This window comes from Hyperolius riggenbachi, chromosome 2 (assembly GCF_040937935.1).
Source record: "Hyperolius riggenbachi isolate aHypRig1 chromosome 2, aHypRig1.pri, whole genome shotgun sequence".
In the NCBI taxonomy this organism is placed as follows: Eukaryota; Metazoa; Chordata; class Amphibia; order Anura; family Hyperoliidae; genus Hyperolius; species Hyperolius riggenbachi.
In genome coordinates this window covers 200,483,725-200,509,824 of record NC_090647.1, presented here as the reverse complement: position 1 = coordinate 200,509,824, position 26,100 = coordinate 200,483,725, and the positions used below count along the sequence as shown (strand labels likewise).

The window sequence follows — 26,100 nt, the reverse complement described above, 5'->3', positions numbered from 1 at the left end:
GTCACAGATAAGAGGGAATTAGACAGGCTAAACTCTCTAAATACATACAGCATGCATTTCTCTCTGTTTTCCTTCTGTCCTGTGCAAGAGTTCAGGTCCACTTTAAATCATTATTTTTTATTTTTTTTATTTTTTTTCAATCGGACTATGAAAGCCAAAGCTTTTTTTTTTCTGCAGGCATTAATATATTCTTTGTTTCAGAGAATGTTGATTGATGTTGAGAGTGGTGATTTAGCATGAATTAGATGTATGCCAGCCATATGCCTGTGATAGTTCAGAGATTATCACATAATGTACGACAGCTACCCAACGGCACGGTGTGAAAGGCTGGAGGTATTCCCACAATGAAATCTTCTTAGACCGTTAACCAGAATTTGCTCTTAGCATATTTAGATCTTCAGACTGTCCTTGCTATTGTGCATGCTAAGCGCTTGGCAGATGAATCTTGAGGGAAACACAACTGAAGGATCCATCTGCTCATTTCTGCAACACTGCCCTGATGTAAGATTACGCTAATCTGGTTACTTGTCAGGACAGGTTAGTGAAAGCAGGCAAATGGCTGAGATTTGGAGTACACTAGTTGTACAGGCAATCATAAGCTGATCGTCTGTGTCCCATGTTGAGTACACCAGAACAGCATGATGATAAGCTTTCTCAAGTCACACTTTATAGTACAACATATTGCATGATTAAAGCACAGTTTTATAGTCTAAGCACTAGGCATCCATGAGATACAGATCTTTCCTCCCACCCCCCCCCCCACCCCCCACCCCCTTTCCCTTTTTTTTGCTTGTGAAATTGGTAAAGGACAACTGTGCAATTAACTTTTTACCCTGGGCTTTCTACTAGGTGATATTTTCATACCTAGTTATTAAAATGCGTTTTGAATAACCAGCAAGTAAGAAAATACTCAAAATATTTTTGACAGTACTTTTTCACCTGTTTTTTGGTACTTTTTCATTTGCAAAGTGCTGAAAAGTTATTTGAAAAAAATGTAAACTTTTAAGAAAATGTGTATAACCATGCTTAATAAAATATATATCTTCTATTCTTTAATGTAAACTGATATTTGTGATATTGCAGGTTGAGCATCCCATCACAGAATGCATTACTGGGCTGGACCTTGTCCAAGAGATGATAAGAGTGGCTAAGGGCTATCCTCTCAAGCACAAGCAAGCTGATATCCCCATAAATGGCTGGGCTGTGGAATGCCGTGTCTACGCAGAGGTAAAGCATTCTAATGATCTTTGAGCTTATGCATTACTCTAAAGTTTTGCTCTTTTATTGCATCAAAGTGGTGGCATGTACAATTGTACATGCCACCACTTTGATGCAATAAAAGAGCTTATCATTTACTTTTGGAGTGGTGCCGGCCTCTTTGCTGTTTCCATGGACTAAGCACCTCTATGGACACAGAGGTAAGGGCCGTGGCACACTGAACTTTTTGCTTTTGTGGAGCTCCTCCCAAGCATTTTTTCTACAGTTACTCTAAAGTTTTAGCATTTTGCAGGCAAGCTGAACTGTTTGTTTATTGGAAGACCAAGGGCCATGGCACAGGGGCAGTTTCATTTGGCAATTGCTGAATGCATTTTACATTATAATAATTAGTAATGGGGTGAAGTTGCACTAAACCTCATTGTGGCAGTCATTCTATGGAATGACACTTGTGTATTGTCTAATCATCAATAGTACTTTCCATGTTAAGGAAATTGCCTGTGTGCCATGGCCCAAGGGATTTTTATTTTATGTTTTTTTTTTTTTTCAGTAAGACGATACATCTTTAGATACCTTTTAGGCCTTTTTCCACTAGCCTGCGATTTGCGATTTGCGTCTGATCGCAAATCGCAAGGTACATTAAACTAATGAAAACTGCAGCAGCAATTTCCATTAGTGCGATCCGATTGCGATGCGATTTTGGTCAAAGCGCAATCGTCGTCCTGCCGCGTTTTGTATGCGATTGAGCTGTACTATAATGAGTATAGTAGCTCAAACGCAATCGCAATCGCATGGTGGAAATTGAAACGCGATTGCGGAAAAGAGCCCTTAATGTTTTTGTCAAGGCTCAAAACAGTCCAGTTGAAATGAAATTTATAGAAAATTATTACTGATAGATGGGCAAGAGGATGAAATGTACAAGGACCAAAAGTAAAACAAAGGCTCCTACATCTGCTTTATGACCATGACATGTAGAGATTTTGGAGCCTTTAAAATAAATAGGTAAATTGCATGTGTGTTTTAGATCTTAGTTTGGGTGCCTGTGTTTTCAGTGTAAAGTGTCCATTGCAATGCAAGGCCATCTATATCTCCTGTTCTTAAAAGTACTGTGCTGACCCAGTGGGTCTAAAAGGCTTTGTATGTCACTAAATCTTTTGACACAGTGGTTGCAAGAATCTGGACATAACACCTTTCAAAGCCATGGCATGGACTGGCTATCATGTCTAGTTGAAAGAGTTAATCCAACTGCTTATGTTTATTGTGAGATTAATCCTCTATAATAAAATCCCTGTGTCCCTGCACCCTCTGCTGTCCCTGTGTTCGTGCTTTGGGCTACTGCGCATGTGTGGCACGAGGACGGATGTTGGAGAGCAGGAGGACGGGTGCAGGGTGAGCGCGGCCGTGTGCACGGCTTGCGGCATGGGCAAGATAGTGGTGGGGGGGGGGGTTGCGGCTGAGCCCTAGCGCCTGTTTTAAATGGGCGGGCTTATGCTTAGTGTTATTATAAAGGTGTGGTTAATTTCAGGTTAAGTTTGATGTGAGGTTAGGGGGGTTAAAATAAGGCACCACCATAGAACCAAGTCTTAAAAGCACAGCAGAGCCCAAAACAGCTTAAAGGGGAACTGAAAAGAGAGGTATATGGAGGCTGCCATGTTTATTTCCTTTTAAGCAATACCAGTTGCCTGGCAGCCGTGCTGATCCTCTGCCTCTAATACTATTAGCCGTAGCCCCTGAACAAGCATGCAGCAGATCAGGTGTTTCAGACTTTAAAGCCAGATCTGACAAGACTAGCTGCATGCTCGTTTCTGGTGTTATTCAGATACTACTGCAGAGAAATAGACCAGCAGGGCTGCCAGGCAACTGGTATTAAAAGGAAATAAATATGGCAGCCTCCGTATACCTCTTACTTCAGTTCCCCTTTAAGAAGTTGGCTTTTACCACTGTGAGTACTGCTGGCGATTTCGTGCTGGTCGGTTAACACTTCTGATTAGTTGAGTCCCTGATAAATGGGACTCTATTGTACTGTTCAACATGGAGGACCAGTGGGAGAGAAAGTCTATCAGCTTAGGCTAGTTCACTACTGGATACATTTACAAGTATTTGTTTTATGCTACATGCACTAACGTTTTACATTGTCTTACTGGTATATGTTATGACAGTTGTACAAATCACTGCAGATCTTCTTTAAAGCCTCTGATCTCTTCTAATTCTGCATAGATTTTAGAAAATGTTCACAATATTGTGTGGCAAGTAAGTTATACTCACAAACATCGATTACCACTAAGGCAACCACTGTAGATGCAGGTGGGGGAGATTAGACCTTTCCCCACTCAGGATTAAGAAGTCGCTCTCTGTAGATCTGGAAGCATGGGGTTAACACCCTTCCACCAGGGGTGGACTCGAACAATGTGGAAATGAACAGAGGCGACAAAAGAATAAAAGTAGCTGAAACTTTTTAAAAAACGTGGGAGGCAGTGGTAGACTTATCTCCGCCCAGCAGACACAAAAACAGGTTGAGATTATTTGACAAGCAAATGTATTTATATATACCCTCGCAGGGTCAAAGCAACGCATTTCGCAGGTGTGGCACCACTTCATCAGGCAATAGAGGATGGAGCATACAGCAACAAGTGTCTATGACTAAGCCTAGCGCCTCTGTGAAAAGAATGAGGCTGCCATCTTTATTTCCTTTTAAACAATACCAGTTGCTTGGCAGCCCTGCTGATCTATTTGGCTGCAGTAGTGTCTGAATAACACCAGAAACAAGCATGCAGCTAATCTTTTCAGATCTGACAATAATGTCAGAAATGTCTGATCTGCTGCATGCTTATTCAGGGTTGATGGCTAAAGGTATTAGAGTTAGATTATCTGCATTATTGCCTGGCACCTGGTATTGCATACAATGTTAAAAATATGGCAGCTTCCATACGATTCAGTTGTCCTTTAAGTGGGCAGAATCTACTTGTTTGTGTAGAAGTATTAATGGGTAGTTGTGACTCTTCAAATTGCATTTTTTAATGTTTTTCATTTATAGTATAATGCTTGAAAACTAATCTTTCTGATCCATCTGATTTTAGGATCCTTACAAATCTTTCGGTTTACCATCTATTGGTCGTCTTTCTCAGTATCAAGAGCCTCTCCAGTTGCCAGGGGTATGTGACTTTTATCTTTTCTTATTTTTTTTTTTTTCATGCCTATATTCCTTTCTCATGGGGGAATGACCTGTCGTTTGGGATGGGCTATCAGACTTGGTGCTGACATCAGTTAGCATTGCAGACTAAGCAGCATGCAGCTTTCAAAGCACATTTGTTACAGATGATTCTGTTTAACATTTTTGAGTAGTCTGTTTGTTCGACAATTTTCTGCTGCATAAAAAGAACAAAAAGGGTCTCTCTTCTCTGTGTAATAAAAGTGAAATTGGTGTAACTGTGACCCAGTGTTTGCTTGCCGACTGACAAGGCTGTGCCATCTGTGTGCATGATTATTCAGGCTGATTACTTGTGTGGAAGAGAGGAAGAATTCAAAATTTAAGAATGTTATTGGATATGTGATTTATTTCACTCCTTAAAATTGTTTCTCCCCATATTCTTCCTAATGGGACCTGACCCTTTCTTGGCTCCGAGGCTCCATGCTGTGTTCAAAGCCTGCGAGCAGAACAAAAATTGCAAGGGCTTAACAGGCATTATGTCTTGCTAAATATTAGAAAAGACAACATACATTAGAGGTTGTACTTAACCACTTGTGAACGTCAAGCAAGGATTCATTGAATTAAAATGTGCGTTAATTATTCAGGCTTTTTCCCCCCCTTCCTCCTCCAGTTCGTCTACATTTTAATAGCTAACACAATGTCAAACATTTTGCCCTTGCAAGTTTTGCAATTTGCAGTTTTCAGATGTGAGACCTGTTGAAAGTACAAGTGATAATGGACAAAACCATACCCCCTACAGTCAGTGTCCCACCAAATCTTACTTCAATTAATTCTGCAGCAGGAGCTTTGTGTAATAACATTTATCCTTGCGAGTTAACCATGGAAAAGCAGAAGAAAACAATTCAAATGCCTTAAATATTCCATGTTTTGCTTTTCTTTGCATGTATGAATGTAGTGTGTCAGCTAAATGGACCAAGGGATAGATAAAGTGACTGGGTGCAGAGGAGTGCACACTAAACATTGTCTATCATTATTGCAGGGAGCAATCAAATTGATGCCAGCAGGACAGGAGACGCGTTGACAGCTGTAATTATGTATCTCCATGGTGATCACTTTTGGCCTGTCATGGAGGCCCTCTTGTCCCCTCCCTTGCAAGCATTTAATCAGATTGGGCTGTCACTTGTCAGGTAGACATGGTGGGCTGGGAGTTGTGTTTTCAGGGAGAGGTGAATTGAAAATGAAGGGTGGGAAATGCCTGGAAGCCTTATGCAGTATGTTACTGTACAGGAAAAATACACTTTAATTATGCTAGAGGCTGTGGTGAGGACGCTGCCTGTAGTGCTATTGCCCTGTCTCATATTGTGTGATGGTGTTCTGCGCACATTAGAGCAGATATACTGAGTCAGCAGCGTCTTTTGTGTCTAATCATGGATTTAATGGCAAGCCAGTTAATTACAGTTACACAGGGTTCCTTCTTTTAATCTGAGTTTTCAATTAACCATGCTTTTAATGATTTAATAAAAATGGCTACTGTAAAGTGCATATTATGTAAAATATTTTTTTTCTAGGACTTGGGATTGCATAAATTTACTATATACAGTAGGCTGCTGCAAAACATACATGTCGGCCTTGTTGTTTCTTACGAGACATGGATGAGTATGTCTATGTGCATGTTACAATCCAGCTTATAGTTTATAAACCGTGAATAACATATATGGGGTCCCCATTTTGATACACATACTTAGTATTTGGGGGGGGGGGGGGGGGAACTAGAATTTCTTTGGGTGTTCAAAATCCAGCCCTTCCATTCCCCCGAAACCGCCCCCCAACACACACACCCCTGTTTTTTGTTTTTTTTGTTAGTTTGTTTGTTTTTTCAAGCATTTCATAGTAAAGAGGAAGGGGGAGAAATTAAAATAAATACAGTTACTTAGTTTTTCACCATTATTTTTTTAAAATAAAGTTATACTGTAGAGAAAAAACACAATTGTATTTGGCCATTGATAAAAAATTTCCATTGCGTTGCAGGTAAAATGTATGGTGACTATAAGGAATGGTCAATAAGATGAAAATAATTTTGACGTGATGTAGGACTATGTAAAGTTTGTATGCAAATATATGCAGCTTGGAAATGGACCAGTTGAATCTCCCCAAGGTGGAATTTGATTAGTCCAATTCAAACTGCATGCATTTGCAGACATAAATTGCATAATCCTGTATCAACTTGTTTTTTATTTTTTAATAATTCTTGACCATCCCTAGTAACGTTATCTGGTTTTGAAATAAAGTAATATTTTTCTGCATTATGTATGGATCTGCTATTGCAGCCATTTTATTTGCTTTACATGAGTTGTTTTAACTTTTGATTATAAAGGTGTTCTAGTGATACCGAACAAGTAGTGGTCCATAAGGTATGAATGACCTGGCATTACAGTTTTGCAGCACTGGGTCCTAGGTTTAAATCTGGGCCAGGACACTAATCTGCATGGAGTTTGTTCTCCCTGGGTTTCCTCCAGGAACTCTTTTTTTTTTTTCCTTTATTCCCCCCCCCCCCCCCCCCACATTCTAAAAACATATGGATAAGTTCATTGGCCTTAGACACTGGTAGACATATGATGACGTATGGATGAATGACCACAGCCAGCAGAGGGTGGATGTTACAGACAGCCTGCCTGCAGAATTATTGCACTTGTCATGCAGTCACGGAAAGTCCTAAATTAGAGCCCACTTCCAAGCACAAACAAACCTTTCACACAACATATTTATTTGTGATGGTAATGTAATGGTTATAATTATTTATGATTTCATCATGGTTACACAAATGTCCTAATTGTTACTGGGACCAAACCAGCTGACTTCTGACACTAGTGATTAACAGTTAAAGCGGACCCAAGCCAAACATTTTTTTAATTCAAAATATTTAGTTGCACCACTCTGACACATACAAAGATAAATAAACACTCCTTCAAGCCTAAGAGCATTTCAGTGCATGCTTTTCACCCTTCTCTTTTCATAACTACGGTTATACAGGTGGCAGCCATTAGCAATTCCTCCTTTGCCGGACACCTCCTACTTCACCAGTTTGCCGGATTCTGTCCCGGCAATATGAAAGGAAGGGAGGGGTTCCTCCAATAAATGTAAAATATTTTATTTCATCATGCAGATGAAAAAGGCTGCTATTTATTATTATAATTTAGAAAATAGATTTTATTTCTGAAATCCTGTATTTTTAATTTGGGTCCACTTTAATGGGTTTATGGGTATACTACACTGGTGTTGGTTTTAATGGTTTGCTGGTGTTAAACCACAGAACGTGTTGGGAACTGGAGGGTTTTTCCTGTGCATAGTTCAGCTGCTCCAGTCAGACACTGTTCTGCAGCTTGAAAGCAAGGGGAGGCTGCTTGTTGACTACATTAACAGATGCAGTGGAATGCGAAAGTTTGCGCGACCTTGTTAACCGTCATGATTTTCCTGTATAAATCGTTGGTTGTTACATATATCATATAGAAGACACACACACAGTGATATTTGAGAAGTGAAATTAAGTTTATTGGATTTACATGAAAGTGCGCTATAACTGTTTAAAGTTAGGCAAGTACATAAATGTGAGCACTGTTGTCATTTTATTGATTCCAAAACCTTTAGAACTAATTATTGGAACTCAAATTGACTTGGTAAGCTCAGTGACCCCTGACCTACATACACAGGTGAATCCAAGTATGGGTATTTAAGGGGGTCAATTGTGAGTTTCCCTCCTCTTTTAATTTTCTCTGAAGAGTAGCAACATGGGGGTCTTAAAACAACTCTCAAATGACCTAAAGACAAAGATTGTTCACCATTACGGTTTAGGGGAAGGATACAGAAAGCGGTCCCTGAGATTTCAGCTGTCTGTTTCCACATTTAGGAACATATTGAGGAAGTCGAAGACCACAGGCTCAGTTCAAGTTAAGGCTAAAGTGGCAGGCCAAGAAAAATATCGGATAAACAGAAGCGACGAATGGTGAGAACAGTCAGTCAACCCACAGACCAGCACCAAAGACTTATGGCATCATCTTGCTGCAGATGGAGTCACTGCATCATTCAACCATTCGGCGCACTTTACACAAGGAGATCCTGTATGTGAGAGTGATGCAGAGGAATCCTTTTTTCTGCCCACGGCACAAACAGAGCCGCTTGAGGTATGCTAAAGCACATTTGAATAAGCCAGCTTCATTTTGGAATAAGGTGCTGTGGACTGATGAAACTAAAATTGAGTTATTTGGGCATAACAAAGAGTGTTATGCATGGAGGAAAAAGAACACAGCATTCCAAGAAAACCACCTGCTACCTATAGTAAAATATGGTGGTGGTTCCATCATGCTGTGGGACTGTGTGGCCAGAGCAGGGACTGGGAATCTTGTCAAAGTTGAGAGACGCATGGATTCCACTCAGTATCCGCAGATTCTGGAGACCAATGTCCAGGAATCAGTGCCAAAGCTGGAGCTGTGCCGGAGCTGGAACTTTCAACAAGACAACGGCCCTAAACTCTGCTCAAAATCCACTAATGCATTCATGCAGAGGAGCAAGTACAACATTCTGGAATGGCCATCTCAGTCCCCAGACCTGAATATAATTCAAAATCTGTGGTGTGAGTTAAAGAGAGCTGTCCACGCTCGGAAGGCATCAAACCTGAATGAACTAGAGATGTTTTGTAAAGAGGAATGGTCCAAAATACCTTCAACCAGAATCCAGACTTTCATTGAAACCTACAGGAAGCGTTTAGAGGCTGTAATTTCTGCAAAAGGAGGATCTACTAAATATTGATTTCATTCATTTTTTGCGGTGCCCAAATGTATGCACCTGCCTAATTTTGTTTAAACAATTATTGTACACTTTCTCTAAATCCAATAAACTTAATTTCACTTCTCAAATATCACTGTGTGTTTCTCCTACATGATATATTTAACTGACATTTTTTATCGTAACAATCAATGAATTATACAGGAAAATCATGACGATTAACAAGGTTGCCCAAACTTTTGCATCCCACTGTATCTTCATTTGAATGAAGAGTTGGCATACACTGGCCCACCACTCTCCCAATCGACCACTAAAACAAAGTCCTGTCCAATCTGTAACGTCAATCTCTACTAGAAATCGATTGAAATTATGATTGAACGGCATATTCGGGTCTTTAGCAGATTGGATCACAGTTATCCGGGTACCTGGGTATGTCTCACAGTGAATAGACACCTTGGGCCATATGCAATTCACTTGTTCGCCTGAGTTTTCTGCTAGTTGGTATTTTTGCAACTTGTAAATAAAATTCCTTTCACACCACCAGCAAGCAAAAAAATACTGAAAATAATTTTGACAGCACTTTTTCACTTACTTTTGGGTACTTTTTCCATTCCAAGCGCTAAAACGTTAATTTGAATTGAAGATGAAAAATTGGTTCTTAGGAGAACTTTGAGGGGAAAAAGTGAATTGCATATGGCCCCTGAACCGTGGGCAGGACATAAGATCAATAATGAATGATTATAGGTCTGTAACTGCTTTATTATGGCTTTATTACAACTGATTTCATTTTTTATTTCCCTAGACTTTTGCAACAACATTTTGCAGCAATTAATTAGGCTGCAAATAATAATTGCTAAAAAATAATAATAATAATAATATTATTATTAGGCCTAATAATAAATAAATATTTATATTATATAATATGTTTAATGACAATAAGAAGCCTAAAGGATGAAGAGAATTAAATATATTTTTTGTCTAGAAAGGGGGTATAATGTGATCTCTTGTGTTTTCAGCACCAGAAAGGAGTAACATCAAACTTAAGGTGACCCATAACGATCCAATTCCTAGCGAAAAATCGGTTGAGCGATCAGAGAATTCTGATTGAAAGTGAAATATTGTAATACATCGTTCACTACACCATCAACGAACCAATCTTTACTTCCTATCTATCACAACCAACAAGAATATCTAGATTTTGGTTCAACGAAAATGCAATTGGATGACTGTTTTTATAATTGTTTGTAATCGATTGTGACCATCAACGGAGATTATTTGCAACCAATCAGATCACATCCTAACAGAATTATCTGATCGCTCAAACGATTTTTCGCTAGAATTTGGACAGTTACTGGCCACCTTTACAAAGTTCCCCTCTTTGCAAAAAAAAAAAAAAAACAGAGAAAAAGCTATTATTAACGTTTTTTGTTTGTCAGTAATGGTGAAATTTACCCAATTCTGTCAGCACAAAACATTTGAAATGTATTCTAGTTGTATGCACAGCATTACATTTTTCTGATACTCTATTATATACTACCCAAACCCAGATATTTTATCCTTACACACTTACTAGAATTAATCTTTATATTTGAGAAAAATTTGTTGAATATGAGCAGTCTCTGCATATTGAGGCTAACGGTATTTGAGCACTATTAATATTGATTTATAAAGTGCCAACATATATTCCCTGGCGCTGTACAAAGTAAGAAAAACAAATGTGGGTTACATAATAATTCAGACTGTGGTATACCCCAAATATGGACACTGGCACAAAATTGGTAATTACAGTGACAACTGTAGCATGATGAATAAAATGTATAAAAGATTGCAAGATACTAAATGATATTTTCCAAGACACAAAAAGGGTGAGAGAGCCTAGCCCTTGCGAGCTTACAAACTAAAGGAATGTGTGGGGGAGGCAAGAGGTGGGGTAATATACAGTATTCATACAGGCAGAGTGTTTTTAGGTTCTCTGGTGAAGAGTACAACTTGATTGGAGGTTGAAGGGTAAAAGGCCTAAATTAGATTGTATGCTGGTTAGAAAAAGTGAGTTTTGAGGGAGCTATTTTTTAATAGAATTTTTATTTCAGAAAAAGAATGCACTTGTAGCATATTACAGCCATGATACACAGATGGGCACAATTAAACCTTTTCTTTCAATACCAGTATGCTCACCCAGAGAAATATGTTCCACATAATCACAATGTTGAATAAACAAGATCTTTAATATTAGGATTATATCAATCAGAGTCTGAGTATTAGGAATCAATGAAAGTCTCTGGGCCTAGAAAAAATTCACAGTGCACCTGATCGATTAATTATCCCTTAGGTGTTGACCCAAAGGTATCCAATGTATCTCTTCTGTGTGCATACTAACCACAATTGCCACCTACAAACATGCATTTAGCAGCATATTTTCCATATCTAATGTAAAATGTAGGAAAGAAAACCAATGACAAAGTAAAACCATCACTGTCAGGTCAACCTAACTATTGCAATATAATCTGTTTTTTGGAAATTGGAAAAACTATTATTCAGATCCTCATGCCCATTAACCCTGAGACATATATCATGCCTATTTGTCTTTAGACCGAGACCTCCTCACCCATAATGCTACGGTATTCCGCAGTGTCTTGGTAGAAGATCCAGAGTAACCAAATATTTTTATCAAACCTGTCTCTCCCTGATAAGATGGCTTCCTCAGCCTCCTGTAGACAATTAACCCGTATGAATCAGCACCTAACTTTGGTGGGGGCAGCCTCCATTTAGTAGGGATCAGGCTCTTTGCCACATTCAATAGAAATGGAATGACGGACTTCTTATACCATTTAGCAGAAATAGGAGCCAGGTGGAACAGAACCTGCCATGGGTTAGCCTCCAACTCCACTCCAGACACTTTCTTAACCACAACAATTGCTTTTTTTTCCCAAAAAGACTGAATCAAAGGTCATTCCAAGAATAAATGCAGCAAAGAGCCTGCTCCCCCACACGCCCTCCAGCAGGATGGATCTTGTGTATCATAGACCATGGCCAAGAACACAGGAGTCTTGAGGGTGCATAAAGTTTTCAGAAGTTGGCGAGTGACGCATGTGTTGGGAAATGGCATTCCAGAGGCGTGATGAAGCACACAAGAAGTGTTGTATAAGTTAATGCGAGGAGGGGATTTAAGAGGAGAAGCTTGTGCAGATCTGAGATTGCGGTTTGGTTGGTATCTGGAAACAAGTAAGGAAATGCATAAGTGAGATAGATTGTGGAGAGCTTTGTAGGATAGGGTTAAGACATTTTTAACCACTTGAGGACCTAGGGCTTTCTACCCCTTAAAGGGAACCAGAGAGGAACGGGCTGAAAAAAAAAGAACAAGCTTTTATACATACCGGGGGCTTCTTCCAGCCCCATAAGCCTGGATCGCTCCCACGCCGCCATCCTCCGCTTCCTGGAACCGCCGTTACCGGGCCCGTCACTTCCAGCGGACGCGGCCAATTGTCCGCATCACAGGGGCTCCCTCCATACATGTACGCATGCGGCTGCACAGCAGGCAGCCACATGCGTACTTGTATAGAAGGAGCTCCGTGTGATGCGGCGAATCGGCCGCGTCCGCCGGCCGACTGGCCGACTAGCGGCAATGACGGGACCCGGTACCGGCGGATCCAGGCAGCAGAGGACGGCGGCGTGGGAGCGATCCGTGCCTATGGGGCTGGAGGAAGCCCCAGGTATGTATTAAAGCTTCCCCCCAACCTCTCTGGTTCCCTTTAAGGACCGGCCACTTTTTTTCCATTCAGACCACTGCAGCTTTCACGGTTTATTGCTCGCTCATACAACCTACCACCTAAATGAATTTTGGCTCCTTTTCTTGTCACTAATAAAGCTTTCTTTTGGTGCTATTTGATTGCTCCTGCGATTTTTACTTTTTATTATATTCATCAAAAAAGACATGAATTTTGGCAAAAAAATGATTTTTTTAACTTTCTGTGCTGACATTTTTCAAATAAAGTAAAATTTCTGTATACATGCAGCGCGAAAAATGTGGACAAACATGTTTTTGATTAAAAAAAACCCATTCAGTGTATATTTATTGGTTTGGGTAAAAGTTATAGCGTTTACAAACTATGGTGCAAAAAGTGAATTTTCCCATTTTCAAGCATCTCTGACTTTTCTGACCCCCTGTCATGTTTCATGAGGGGCTAGAATTCCAGGATAGTATAAATACCCCCCAAATGACCCCATTTTGGAAAGAAGACATCCCAAAGTATTCACTGAGAGGCATAGTGAGTTCATAGAAGATATTATTTTTTTGTCACAAGTAAGCGGAAAATGACACTTTGTGAGAAAAAAAAAAAAAAGTTTCCATTTCTTCTAACTTGCGACAAAAAAAAAATGAAATCTGCCACGGACTCACCATGCCCCTCTCTGAATACCTTGAAGGGTCTACTTTCCAAAATGGGGTCATTTGTGGGGTGTGTTTACTGTCCTGACATTTTGGGGGGTGCTAAATTGTAAGCACCCCTGTAAAGCCTAAAGGTGCTCATTGGACTTTGGACCCCTTAGCGCAGTTAGGCTGCAAAAAAGTGCCACACATGTGGTATTGCCGTACTCAGGAGAAGTAGTATAATGTGTTTTGGGGTGTATTTTTACACATACCCATGCTGGGTGGGAGAAATATCTCTGTAAATGACAATTTGTTAATTTTTTTTACACACAATTGTCCATTTACAGAGATCTTTCTCCCACTCAGCATGGGTATGTGTAAAAATACACCACAAAACACATTATACTACTTCTCCTGAGTACGGCGATACCACATGTGTGGCACTTTTTTGCACCCTAACTGCGCTAAAGGGCCCAAAGTCCAATGAGTACCTTTAGGATTTCACAGGTCATTTTGAGAAATTTCGTTTCAAGACTACTCCTCACGGTTTAGGGCCCCTAAAATGCCAGGGCAGTATAGGAACCCCACAAATGACCCCATTTTAGAAAGAAGACACCCCAAGGTATTCCGTTAGGAGTATGGTGAGTTCATAGAAGATTTTATTTTTTGTCAAAAGTTAGCGGAAAATGACACTTTGTGAAAAAACACAATTAAAATCAATTTCCGCTAACTTGTGACAAAAAATAAAATCTTCTATGAACTCGCCATACTACTAACGGAATACCTTCGGGTGTCTTCTTTCTAAAATGGGGTCATTTGTGGGGTTCCTATACTGCCCTGGCATTTTAGGGGCCCTAAACCGTGAGGAGTAGTCTTGAAACGAAATTTCTCAAAATGACCTGTGAAATCCTAAAGGTACTCATTGGACTTTGGGCCCTTTAGCGCAGTTAGGGTGCAAAAAAGTGCCACACATGTGGTATCGCCATACTCGGGAGAAGTAGTACAATGTGTTTTGGGGTGTATTTTTACACATACCCATGCTGGGTGGGAGAAATACCTCTGTAAATGGACAATTGTGTGTAAAAAAATCAAAAGATTGTCATTTACAGAGGTATTTCTCCCACCCAGCATGGGTACGTGTAAAAATACACCCCAAAACACATTATACTACTTCTCCCGAGTACGGCGATACCACATGTGTGACACTTTTTTGCACCCTAACTGCACTAAGGGGCCCAAAGTCCAATGAGTACCTTTAGGCTTTCACAGGTCATTTTTGTTTCAAGACTACTCCTCGCGGTTTAGGGCCCCTAAAATGCCAGGGCAGTATAGGAACCCCACTAATGACCCCATTTTAGAAAGAAGACACCCCAAGGTATTCCGTTAGGAGTATGGTGAGTTCATAGAAGTTTTTATTTTTTTGTCACAAGTTAGCGGAAATTGATTTTAATAGTTTTTTTTCACAAAGTGTCATTTTCCGCTAACTTGTGACAAAAAATAAAATCTTCTATGAACTCACCATACTCCGTACGGAATACCTTTGGGTGTCTTCTTTCTAGAATGGGGTCATTTGTGGGGTTCCTATACTGCCCTGGCATTTTAGGGGCCCTAAACCGTGAGGAGTAGTCTTGAAACCAAATGTCGCAAAATGACCTGTGAAATCCTAAAGGTACTCATTGGACTTTGGGCCCCTTAGCGTACTTAGGGTGTAAAAAAGTGCCACACATGTGGTACCGCCGTACTCAGGAGAAGTAGTATAATGCGTTTTGGGGTGTATTTTTACACATACCCATGCTAAGTGGGAGAAATATCTCTGTAAATGACAATTGTTTGATTTTTTTACACACAATTGTCCATTTACATAGAAATTTCTCCCACCCAGCATGGGTATGTGTAAAAATACACCCCAAAACACATTATACTACTTCTCCCGAGTACGGCGGTACCACATGTGTGACACTTTTTTGCAGCCTAGGTGCGCTAAGGGGCCCAACGTCCTATTCACAGATCATTTTGAAGCATTTGTTTTCTAGACTACTCCTCGCGGTTTAGGGCCCCTAAAATGCCAGGGCAGTATAGGAACCCCACAAGTGACCCCATTTTAGAAAGAAGACACCCCAAGGTATTCCGTTAGGTGTATGGCGAGTTCATAGAAGATTTTATTTTTTGTCACAAGTTAGTGAAAAATGACACTTTGTGAAAAAAACCCAATAAAAATTAATTTCCGCTAACTTTTGACAAAAAATAAAATCTTCTATGAACTCGTCATACACCTAACAGAATACCTTGGGGTGTCTTTTTTTCTAAAATGGGGTCACTTGTGGGGTTCCTATACCGCCCTGGCATTTTACAGGCCCAAAACCGTGAGTAGTCTGGAAACCAAATGTCTCAAAATGACTGTTCAGGGGTATAAGCATCTGCAAATTTTGATGACAGGTGGTCTATGAGGGGGCGAATTTTGTGGAACCGGTCATAAGCAGGGTGGCCTTTTAGATGACAGGTTGTATTGGGCCTGATCTGATGGATAGGAGTGCTAGGGGGGTGACAGGAGGTGATTGATGGGTGTCTCAGGGGGTGGTTAGAGGGGAAAATAGATGCAATCAATGCACTGGGGAGGTGATCGGAAGGGGGTCTGAGGGGGATCTGAGGGTTTGGCCGAGTGATCAGGAGCCCACACGGGGCAAATTGGGGCCTGATCTGATGGGTAGGTGTGCTAGGGGGTGACAGGAGGTGATTGATGGGTGTCTCAAGGTGTGATTAGAGGGGGGAATAGATGCAAGCAATGCACTGGCGAGGTGATCAGGGCTGGGGTCTGAGGGCATTCTGAGGGTGTGGGCGGGTGATTGAGTGCCCTAGGGGCAGATAGGGGTCTAATCTGATAGGTAGCAGTGACAGGGGGTGATTGATGGGTAATTAGTGGGTGTTTAGGGTAGAGAATAGATGGACACACTGCGCTTGGGTGGTGATCTGATGTCGGATCTGCGGGCGATCTATTGGTGTGGGTGGGTGATCAGTTTGCCCGCAATGGGGCAGGTTAGGGGCTGATTGATGGGTGGCAGTGACAGCGGGTGATTGATGGGTGGCAGTGACAGGGGGTGATTGATGGGTGATAGGTGATTGGCTGGTGATTGACAGGTGATCAGTGGGTTATTACAGGGAAGGACAGATGTAAATATTGCACTGGCGAATTGATAAGGGGGGGTCTGAGGGCAATCTGAGCGTGTAGGCGGGTGATTGGGTGCCCGCAAGGGGCAGATTAGGGTCTGATCTGATGGGTAACAGTGACAGGTGGTGATAGGGGGTGATTGATGGGTAATTAGTGGGTGTTTAGAGGAGAGAATAGATGTAAACGCTGCGCTTGGGTGGTGATCTGATGTCGGATCTGCGGGCGATCTATTGGTGTGGGTGGGTGATCAGATTGCCCGCAAGGGGCAGGTTAGGGGCTGATTGTTGGGTGGCAGTGACGGGGTGATTGATGGGTGATAGGTGATTGGCAGGTGATTGACAGGTGATCAGTGGGTTATTACAGGGAAGGACAGATGTAATTAATGCACTGGCGAATTGATAAGGGGGGGGGGGGGGGTCTGAGGGCAATCTGAGCGTGTGGGCGGGTGATTGGGTGCCCGCAAGGGGCAGATTAGGGTCTGATCTGATAGGTAACAGTGACAGGTGGTGATAGGGGGTGATTGATGGGTGATTGATGGGTAATTAGTGGGTGTTTAGAGAAGATAACAGATGTAAACGATACATTTGGGAGGTAATCTGACGGCGGGTTTGCGGGCGATCTAATGGTGTGGGTGGGTGATCAGATTGCCCGCAAGGGGCAGGTTAGGGGCTGATTGATGGGTGGCAGTGACAGGGGGTGATTGATGGGTGATAGGTGATTGGCAGGTGATTGACAGGTGATCAGTGGGTTATTACAGGGAAGAACAGATGTAATTAATGCACTGGTGAATTGATAAGGGGGGGTCAGAGGGCAATCTGAGCGTGTGGGCGGGTGATTGGGTGCCCGCAAGGGGCAGATTAGGGTCTGATCTGATAGGTAAAAGTGACAGGTGGTGATAGGGGGTGATTGATGGGTGATTGATGGGTAATTAGTGGGTGTTTAGAGGAGAGAATAGATGTAAACAATGGATTTGGGAGGTGATCTGATGTCGGATCTGTGGGCGATCTATTGGTGTGGGGGGGTGATCAGATTGCCCGCAAGGGGCAGGTTAGGGGCTGATTGATGGGTGGCAGTGACAGGGGGTGATTGACGGGTGATTGACAGGTGATTGACAGGTGATCAGGGGGATAGATGCATACAGTAAACAGGGGGGGGTGGTCTGGGGGGGGGGGTCTGGGGAGAATCTGAGGGGTGGGGGGTGATCAGGAGGGGGCAGGGAGCAGGGGGGGGGGAAATAGCGTTGACAGATAGTGACAGGGAGTGATTGATGGGTGATTAGGGGGGTGATTGGGTGCAAACAGGGGTCTGGGGGGTGGGCAGGGGGTGTGCTGTGGGCGATCTGGGGCAGGGGGGGGGAGAAATCAGTGTGCTTGGGTGCAGACTAGGGTGGCTGCAGCCTGCCCTGGTGGTCCCTCGGACACTGGGACCACCAGGGCAGGAGGCAGCCTGTATAATACACTTTGTAAACATTACAAAGTGTATTATACACTTTGTATGCGGCGATCGCGGGGTTAATATCCCGCCGGCGCTTCCGTATAGCCGGCGGGATGTTGCGGCGGGCGAGCGGTGACAGGCGCCGGCGGAGGATTGCGTCACGGATGACGCGATCGCTCCGCCCATGCCCTTAGAAGGACCGCCGCCTCTGTGGGTGAGCCGGTCCTTCAGGGCTCCACTTCCCGGCCGCCTCTGTGCGTTAGGCGGTCGGGAAGTGGTTAAATGGATCCTCTTTCTAATTGGCAACCAATGTAGAGCTTGACAGAGGAGCAGCAGAGGAAGAGCGAGAAGAAAGATGAATGAATGGGCACCCATATTCAGTACTTATTGGAGGGGTGCCAGTTTGTTAGTTGGTAGTCCACAACGCAATGTATTACAATATTGTCCAGTGATCTGCGAACTTGGCTCTCCAGCTGTTAAGGATCTACAAGTCCCACAATGCATTGCAGGAGTCTGACAGCCACAGTCATGATTCATAAAGGCAAATCCATTGTGGGACTTGTAATTCCTTAACAGCTGGAGAGGCAAGTTTGCAGATCACTGCAATAGTTCGAACAAGATATTTGTTTGGACTATTGTGTCCTGAGTGAGAAAAGGTCGGATGCAAGAATTTTTTTTGAGGTGGAGTTGACAGGAGCTGGTTAGGAAGTGAATGTGCGGAATAAATGAGACATGAGTCACATACTACCCCTAAGCAACGGACTTTGGGAACCTAAGTTCTAGTGGAGTTATCAACATTGTTATATCAGACAAAGAGGTAGACCATGTCTGGTAAAGATGATTAGTTTTGTTTCACTCATATTAAGTTTTATGAAGCAAAAGGTCATGAAAGAGGATATTTCTGATAAGCAGTCATGAACTCGTGTGTGGAGGGAATTGAGATCTGGGGCCAAGAAGTACAGTTGTGAATCATCAACATATAAGTTTATATAAGCTGTATATACAGTAAGTATATATACAGCTATCTGTGTTCCACCCAGTATATGTTAAAATGGTAACTTGGACCTCCTGCCGAGACTGTTCTGAAAGAGAGAACTGCCCACTACCGCCTAGTGTTTCTTGCTTCATGCACTAGAATACATGTGCAGAGACTGCTGGGAAACATCAGAGATTTTCAAAGTTAATGTAAATTTACGAGTGCTGGAGCTACACATGCTCTGAAGGTTGGATCAATTGTGCACTGAAAAAAAAAAATAGTGCATGAACAGTTTGGTAGGCAAACATGCAGTGCCGACGTGGAGGTTATTTGGGAGTGGTCTCCATCTTTGCGGGTTAATTTTTTTCTTTTCTTTTATTAATAAAATATAAAAAACAAGAACTTTCTAGCAGCAGAAATCAGTTTAGTATATATAGTTTCAAATTGCAAACCGATGTGGAAAATCGCATGCGGGAAAACTGGATCAGAATCTCAATGCAAACACAAAATGTCAAAACTATGGGAATCAGGTGGAAAAACACATGGCCAAGTGTGCTCCCTGCCTCACAGTTTTACACTGAGGCAGGCACTTTTCCCATACACTCAAAAGGACAGGATTCAATTTTTAAACTGTAGGAAAATTCTACGTTTAGAACTATGTTGTATTCCTGTTGTTTTTCCTTTGGAAAGAATTTACTTCACTTCCTGTAGGACTTACATGGCTAGTAAAGGGATTTTTCTTTTGCAGTAGAGGCACAGCCAGCAATTAAAGCCTGATGAGACTTTTCCAAAAGCATTATGTTTAAAGTCCTAGGCATGCTTCAACTGACACTATAGTGGATGACAGAAATCTATGCTGGTAGTAAGGCTGCATTATGCGCAGCTATACCAACATGTCAGTACTTTGCTTTTACCAAACAGAGCTCTCTCCTGATCCCCATGGCTGCAGGCCAGTTGGACAGCAAGTCCATCCAACTTCAGGGAAAACCTGGAGCTCAGGAATGATCATATTTGGCATGTTAATACAACCTTACCACCAGCTTCAATTTCAATGATACACTTCACTTCCACTTTATAGACAAAAAGTACTACTTGCCAGACAGTTTGTAAAACTTTTTAAATCTTTTTTTTTTTTTTTTAAGTTTATGGACTGCTTTATATATATATATATATATATATATATATATATATATATATATATATATATATATATATATATATATATATACTGTTGTTTAAGTTATTGTGGTAAAGCTTTCTTTTACAAATAAATGCTTAAATCAGACTTAAACTCCTTCAGTTTACAATGAGTCTTCATTTCACAAATAGTTGCTAAAGAAATTAACTTCTTTGTGTCCTGTGTTTGTTTAAGCAGATCAACCTGTCTAATTACAGTAGTTCTTGTCAGCAACTGTAAATAGACTGTAAAGGTGGCCATACACTGGTCGATTTGACATCAGATTCGACCAACAGATAGATCCCTCTCTGATCAAGTCAGATCAGAGAGGGATTGTATGGCCACCTTACTGCAAACAGATTGTGAATCGATTTCAGCCTGAAACCGATCACCTTCTGTGGCGCTGCCGCTGCTGGCCCCTCCCCCCCCCCCCCCCCCCCTCATGCATTACCTGTTCCGGCTTGCGCGAGTCCTCTGGTCCCAGCTGTCTTCTTCTCCGCTCTGGGCTCCAGACCGTTCCTGCAGCTACTGAACTTCCTGTCCAGGGGAAGTTTAAACAGTAGAGGGCGTTCTACTGTTTAAACTTCCTGCCGGGACAGGAAGTTCTGTGTAGCTGCAGCCGGTCTGGAACCCAGCGCGGAAAGAAGACAGCGAGGACCAGGGGACTCACGCCGGCCGGAACAGGTAATGTATACCCGCTATATTGCGTCGGGCATTCGAACGCCGCTATCGACGCACTCCTGACCCTCCGGCGATCGAGAGAAATCTTCCGCACGGACGGATTGACGGGAACGATCGATTTCGGACGGAAATCGATCGTTCTGTCAGCGGTGTTCGCTGCGATTTCACAGCCGATTCTATCACTGTGTATAGGCGGGAAAATAGTTAGGTGTATGTGCCCCTTATGAGAGCTCTGCTGAGCCAGCTCTCCATATAGTAAACCCAGAGGCTTAACTATTTCAATGCCTTCTGCAAAGAAAAATCAAATGAATACTTTAGAAGTTGTAATAAAGATATTTTTTTTCATAAAGGTTGTCATGCTGTGGCTAATTTTTTAGAGAAGAAAGGAAGTTCTGACTTTTTTTGTTCTACTTTAAGGGCCCGTTCCCACTGTTGCGGAAAGGGCGCGAATCCGCAGAGTTTCCCCGCAGGCAAATCGCGCGGGGAAACTGCCATAGGGGATAACGGCGACGCCTGCCGAATCGCTTGCAGTAGCGATTCGGCTGGAACCCCCTACAGAATTCGTGGCGGAGGCTGCGATTCCCGTAGCCGTGCATGGCACGGCTCATGGGATTCGCCTGCGATCCCGCTCAGTGCCGGCGTGCGTCTACGAGACGCACGCCGCACTAGTGGAAACGAGCCCTTACAGACTGTACACAGTTCTAGCATTTGGTGCATATCATTTTCCACATGGACGACTCTATATTTGAAATTGTTGTATCATCCCAAACTGATTTTTGGCCATGGTTTTTTTTTGTTTGTTTGTTTTTTTAAGCATATGTATGCCAAAGTTTGCATTGCATTTTTCCCATGAATACTAATTAAGCTAATTTCCATGAAAAATAATGTAATTCTAAATTGATTTTTCGACATTCCCAATTAAATCCCACACAAGAAAACCTGCTTTCCAAATTAAAAGTGCATATTTGTTTCGTAGAGACCAGCACACTCAAACTTCAACTAAATAGTAGCTTTACTTCATTCACAAACATTTACAGATGTAGTTTTATAGTGACAAGCCAAGAGGTAAACTGGCAAGTAGATATTTACCAACAAACCATGACCCACAGTCCATCAATTGTGCCAAACTTCACTGGATATACTTGGCAAGATACATGTGGTTGCAATTGAGTTCAATTGTTCAAATAGTCCAATCCATGTGTCTTTAAATCGAAGGCAACAGACACAGGTCTCAAGCTTTTTGAGTAAAAGATGCCAGTTTTCAAGCAAACATGAGTGTGTGCACGTTTTGGCTTGAAAACGATCTGCTTGCTTTTGATGCTACCGCTGCTATCCGTGTTGTTGCACCCACTCGCTCTGCTGTCACGCTGACAGCAGAGCTTCTGTATATCGGTCAGGAGACAATTTCATTGACTCCTGATCCCATGGTTGCTGTGAGCCAATCGCAGCAATCACAGTTCTTAAAAGGGCACGGATGGCTCTGGTGGTAAAGGGGCCGGATCTGTCCAGTCCCAAAGTGGTTAACCAGAAAAACACCAATAGCACTTCACTTGTCTAAATGTTGTAATATAAAAATAGGCCCAATGGCCCAATGTTGTTGTGTGGAACTGGGTGAAGGTAGTAATGGTTAGTGTTTTGTATTAATCTTGGCATATATGCTAAACCTGCTGGTGCCAATCCTTCCCTTCCCTCCCCCGAGCATCTTGTTGGGTTTGTACCGGTAATCACACCATATCATTTATGGTCTTTTTTGTTGTTGTTGTTGATTGAGTAGTCACTGTATGGGAAAAAAATCAAGGCCATAACTTTCAATTTTAACATCTTAAGTTTTCCATTATTCTGTATAATGTCTGTATCTGTAACCAACTATAAGCCACCAGGGAAGCAACTTAATTGAAAAAAATGTGTGCCAGGCACCCCAGGTAACCGGGACTCTACTTTACACTGTTGTCTGAAGCACTACAATTCTCTGCATTTTTACCTGAACAAAAAGGAAACATTTTATACTGATTTTCACTAGTAAATAAAGCCACAGTGAATTGCCTTAAACCCAGGTAATGATCCGAATACAAAAAAAATCTGAGGGATACATTATGAAACATGTATTTCAGAATATCTGCTGTAGTCGTTTCACTGGTATAATTTTTACCTTTTCCTTTATTGCTTTTTTCCCCTTTGCATCATCCCCAGTGTTTGTGTAGAATGCTGATTAGCTTAAGTTTCTGTACTTATACATTTTAATTTTCTGATGGAAAGTTTCTTCTGCAGCATTTGATTAGCTGTCATGTCGGTAATAAAGCTATCATTCTCATAACCCCCTGTGAATGCCATAGACAAGGATTCCTCTGTGAACCTTATCAGCAATCACTTAGATGAAAATATTATCGCCTAGCAGAAGCTTTGTTGACCTTTTTCTGCCTCTGTGCAGACAGCTGGGCTGCTGTTTTATTAGGAAGGTTCCTTCCCACAGGTGGAAGTGCCTGTTAGTTTCAAGGCTCCTCAAGCCTCCATTTTTACAATGTGCTGCATGTGAACCCTGCTGTTCCTGCAGCTTTCACTGAATTCTTGTGTCTCTAAGCAGTGGGACATGTCTATCTGTCTTGAATATTTTGATTAGCTCTTGAATGTTTCAGATACCAAAGGTTGACATGAGCAATTTAATAAATATTTATTCCCCAGGAACTGCTCATTTGAAAACTTTCATAAGGGTAACCTTAATACTACACTGATGAAGTCACACTGAGAGAGGAAAACAAGAATCAGCAATATACTAACAAATTTACTGGCTCATTAACAGCAATCAAATTCTTCACTGTTTTTTGTCCTTTGAAATTGTCCCTGTTTCTCTACCTCACGCCGTTACAGGATAAAATCTGTAACAAGAGCTGTATCATTATTAAACAAATGCGGAGACAAAGCTGAATAAACAGTAACAATGCAGATAATGGGGAAGAGACTTCAGACTGGTGATGAGTGAGTAGGAAATGAGAATTGCCATTGGTTGTGAGTCCGTAGTGTTGGTTTTTTTAGTACAGTATGAGCTTGAAGTGTATGTATTATTCAGTCATGAATACATAGAAAACCTACATTTTGCTTGTGGATATGTGAGAAAGAATTTGCTGTGGGTGAAAATTATACTGAGCTGTCACCATCACTTTCTCAATGAGTTTAGTATCCCCAAAAAAACTGTGTTTTCTGCAGTGGGCACACATGATTACTGTAGATTAATAAATTACAGTGGAACCTTGGTTTGCGAGCATAATTTGTTCCTGAAACATGCTTGTAATCCAAAGCACTCTTATATCAAAGCAACTCTTCCAATAAGGATTCATGGAAACTCAGATGATTCGTTCCACAATCCAAAAACAGTTATAGAAAAATATATAAATATGAAGTACTGCATAAAATGAAAATGTAAACAAGACTTTCACTATAACACAATCGCTGCTTTTTTTTGTGCATGTGGCTTTAACAAGGAACTTATCCAGTGACAGTTACTTTTGAGGATTTCATGGAAATGTGACATTGTACAGCCCCTACACTCAGATTTAGTACAATTCTGTAGCATCACTGGGTGAAGAAGCACTGGCTCAGTTGTGAGGACGCGATGCATGTATAAAAATCCTGTGCTTGTATATCATTGCGTTGCTTGCTTATCTAATTTTTCATTCAAATTTTTGTTTGGCTTGCAAAGCACTCTCAAACCAATTTACTCTCATTCCATGGTTTTACTGTACTGTAAATACATTTTTGCTTATTACATTGAATACACGTGTCCTTTTACTCATCGCTATCTAAATTAAAAAGTCTAAAGAGGTTTTTCTCTTCTTACATAGACTGTTTTTGGAGAGTACCATGCAAGGGTGAATGTTAATATTACTGATTAGGTATCATGTGAATTCTTCATAGCACATGATGTTTTATATGTGGTTACTAGCTTTATCTAGCAAAGAACTCCACACCTTACTTGTGTCCTCTTGTCACAGTGTGTGTCCTATGCAGAATGCTCTTATTTTATGTCTGCTTGCCACATTTCCATTTTCAGTAACATTTTTGCTGCTTTATTTTTTGCCTTAGGTGCGAGTTGACAGTGGCATTCAAGAAGGAAGCGACATCAGCATTTACTATGATCCTATGATTTCAAAAGTGAGTTTTTAATCCAGCAAGTCAAAATTGAACAGCTAGCACATTACATTTCATTCCTGATATTGGTCAGTCACCTTGAAGGGGGAAAAATTGACTACAAAGTGGGGCTGGGATACAGAAGTCTGTTTATGTATGCTTTTTGATGCAAAAAGCAGTAAGTGTACAGGTTTCTTCATTTGTGATTATATTTAGATACAAAAAGCAGAAAACATAGGCTTTGTCTTCTGCATCCATTTCAAATTAATGAGCAGTAATAATCCATTCGAAACATGGAGGGATATTACAGATTAAGCTGTTTTTTCCTTGAGGCCAATTTCGTTGTACTTAACATATCTTAGATGTAACAAAATACTTCCAAATGAAGAAGTCTGAATTGCCGTACAAATGAACACAGTCATCTGTTCCGTGTCACAGCAGCGTTTTCTACTTCATTATAGTAATTGTGAGATACAGGCTACCCAGGAAAGTCATGATGACCCAGAGCCAACAGAATCTAAAGGGTACCTTAAAGCCCTGTCCAGAACATTGCAACATAGAATTTTACCTTACTAGGATAGAAGGTAATTGCTTTTACTCACTTACCCCTCTGTGAATTGGAACACCCATTGTGCATGACTTCAAACCTCAGCACATATGCAGTCCTTGCACCTATGAGGGGGCAAACAAGTTGGATTTATAATATAAAGCTATAGGTATGTTTTAACCATTGCCTCTGCATGAATTACCTGCCTTACATAGGCAGAAGGGGAATGATTTTCATAGCTCCGCCTACTGTCTTGAACTGATACATTATGTAATTACTATGGCCTCAATTCATAAAAATGAGTGCGGTAGTTCAGAGACGGGCGGGAGATTACCGCTAGCGGTAAATGAGGGTTTTTGCAGTGAATTCATTAAAAAAAATTCTGAGTGCGATAGCAGTCGGTAAGTGTGCGGTAAGTGTGCGGAAAGCTGTCGGTAAAATTTGCTGAGTGCGGTAGATAGTGTGTGTGTGTGCGTGTGTGTGTATATA

General features: G+C 41.5%; 1 protein-coding gene across 1 annotated transcript in view; it reads left to right on the top strand.

Annotated features, from left to right (window-relative positions):
• Window positions 1-26,100, top strand: part of PCCA (propionyl-CoA carboxylase subunit alpha) — a 647,351-nt gene that overhangs the window by 285,869 nt on the left and 335,382 nt on the right. The window contains exons 13-15 of the mRNA XM_068267993.1: window positions 1,084-1,227; window positions 4,293-4,367; window positions 25,020-25,088. Of these exons, the coding sequence (XP_068124094.1) occupies window positions 1,084-1,227; window positions 4,293-4,367; window positions 25,020-25,088 (288 nt within the window). The remainder of the gene's footprint in view (window positions 1-1,083; window positions 1,228-4,292; window positions 4,368-25,019; window positions 25,089-26,100) is intronic.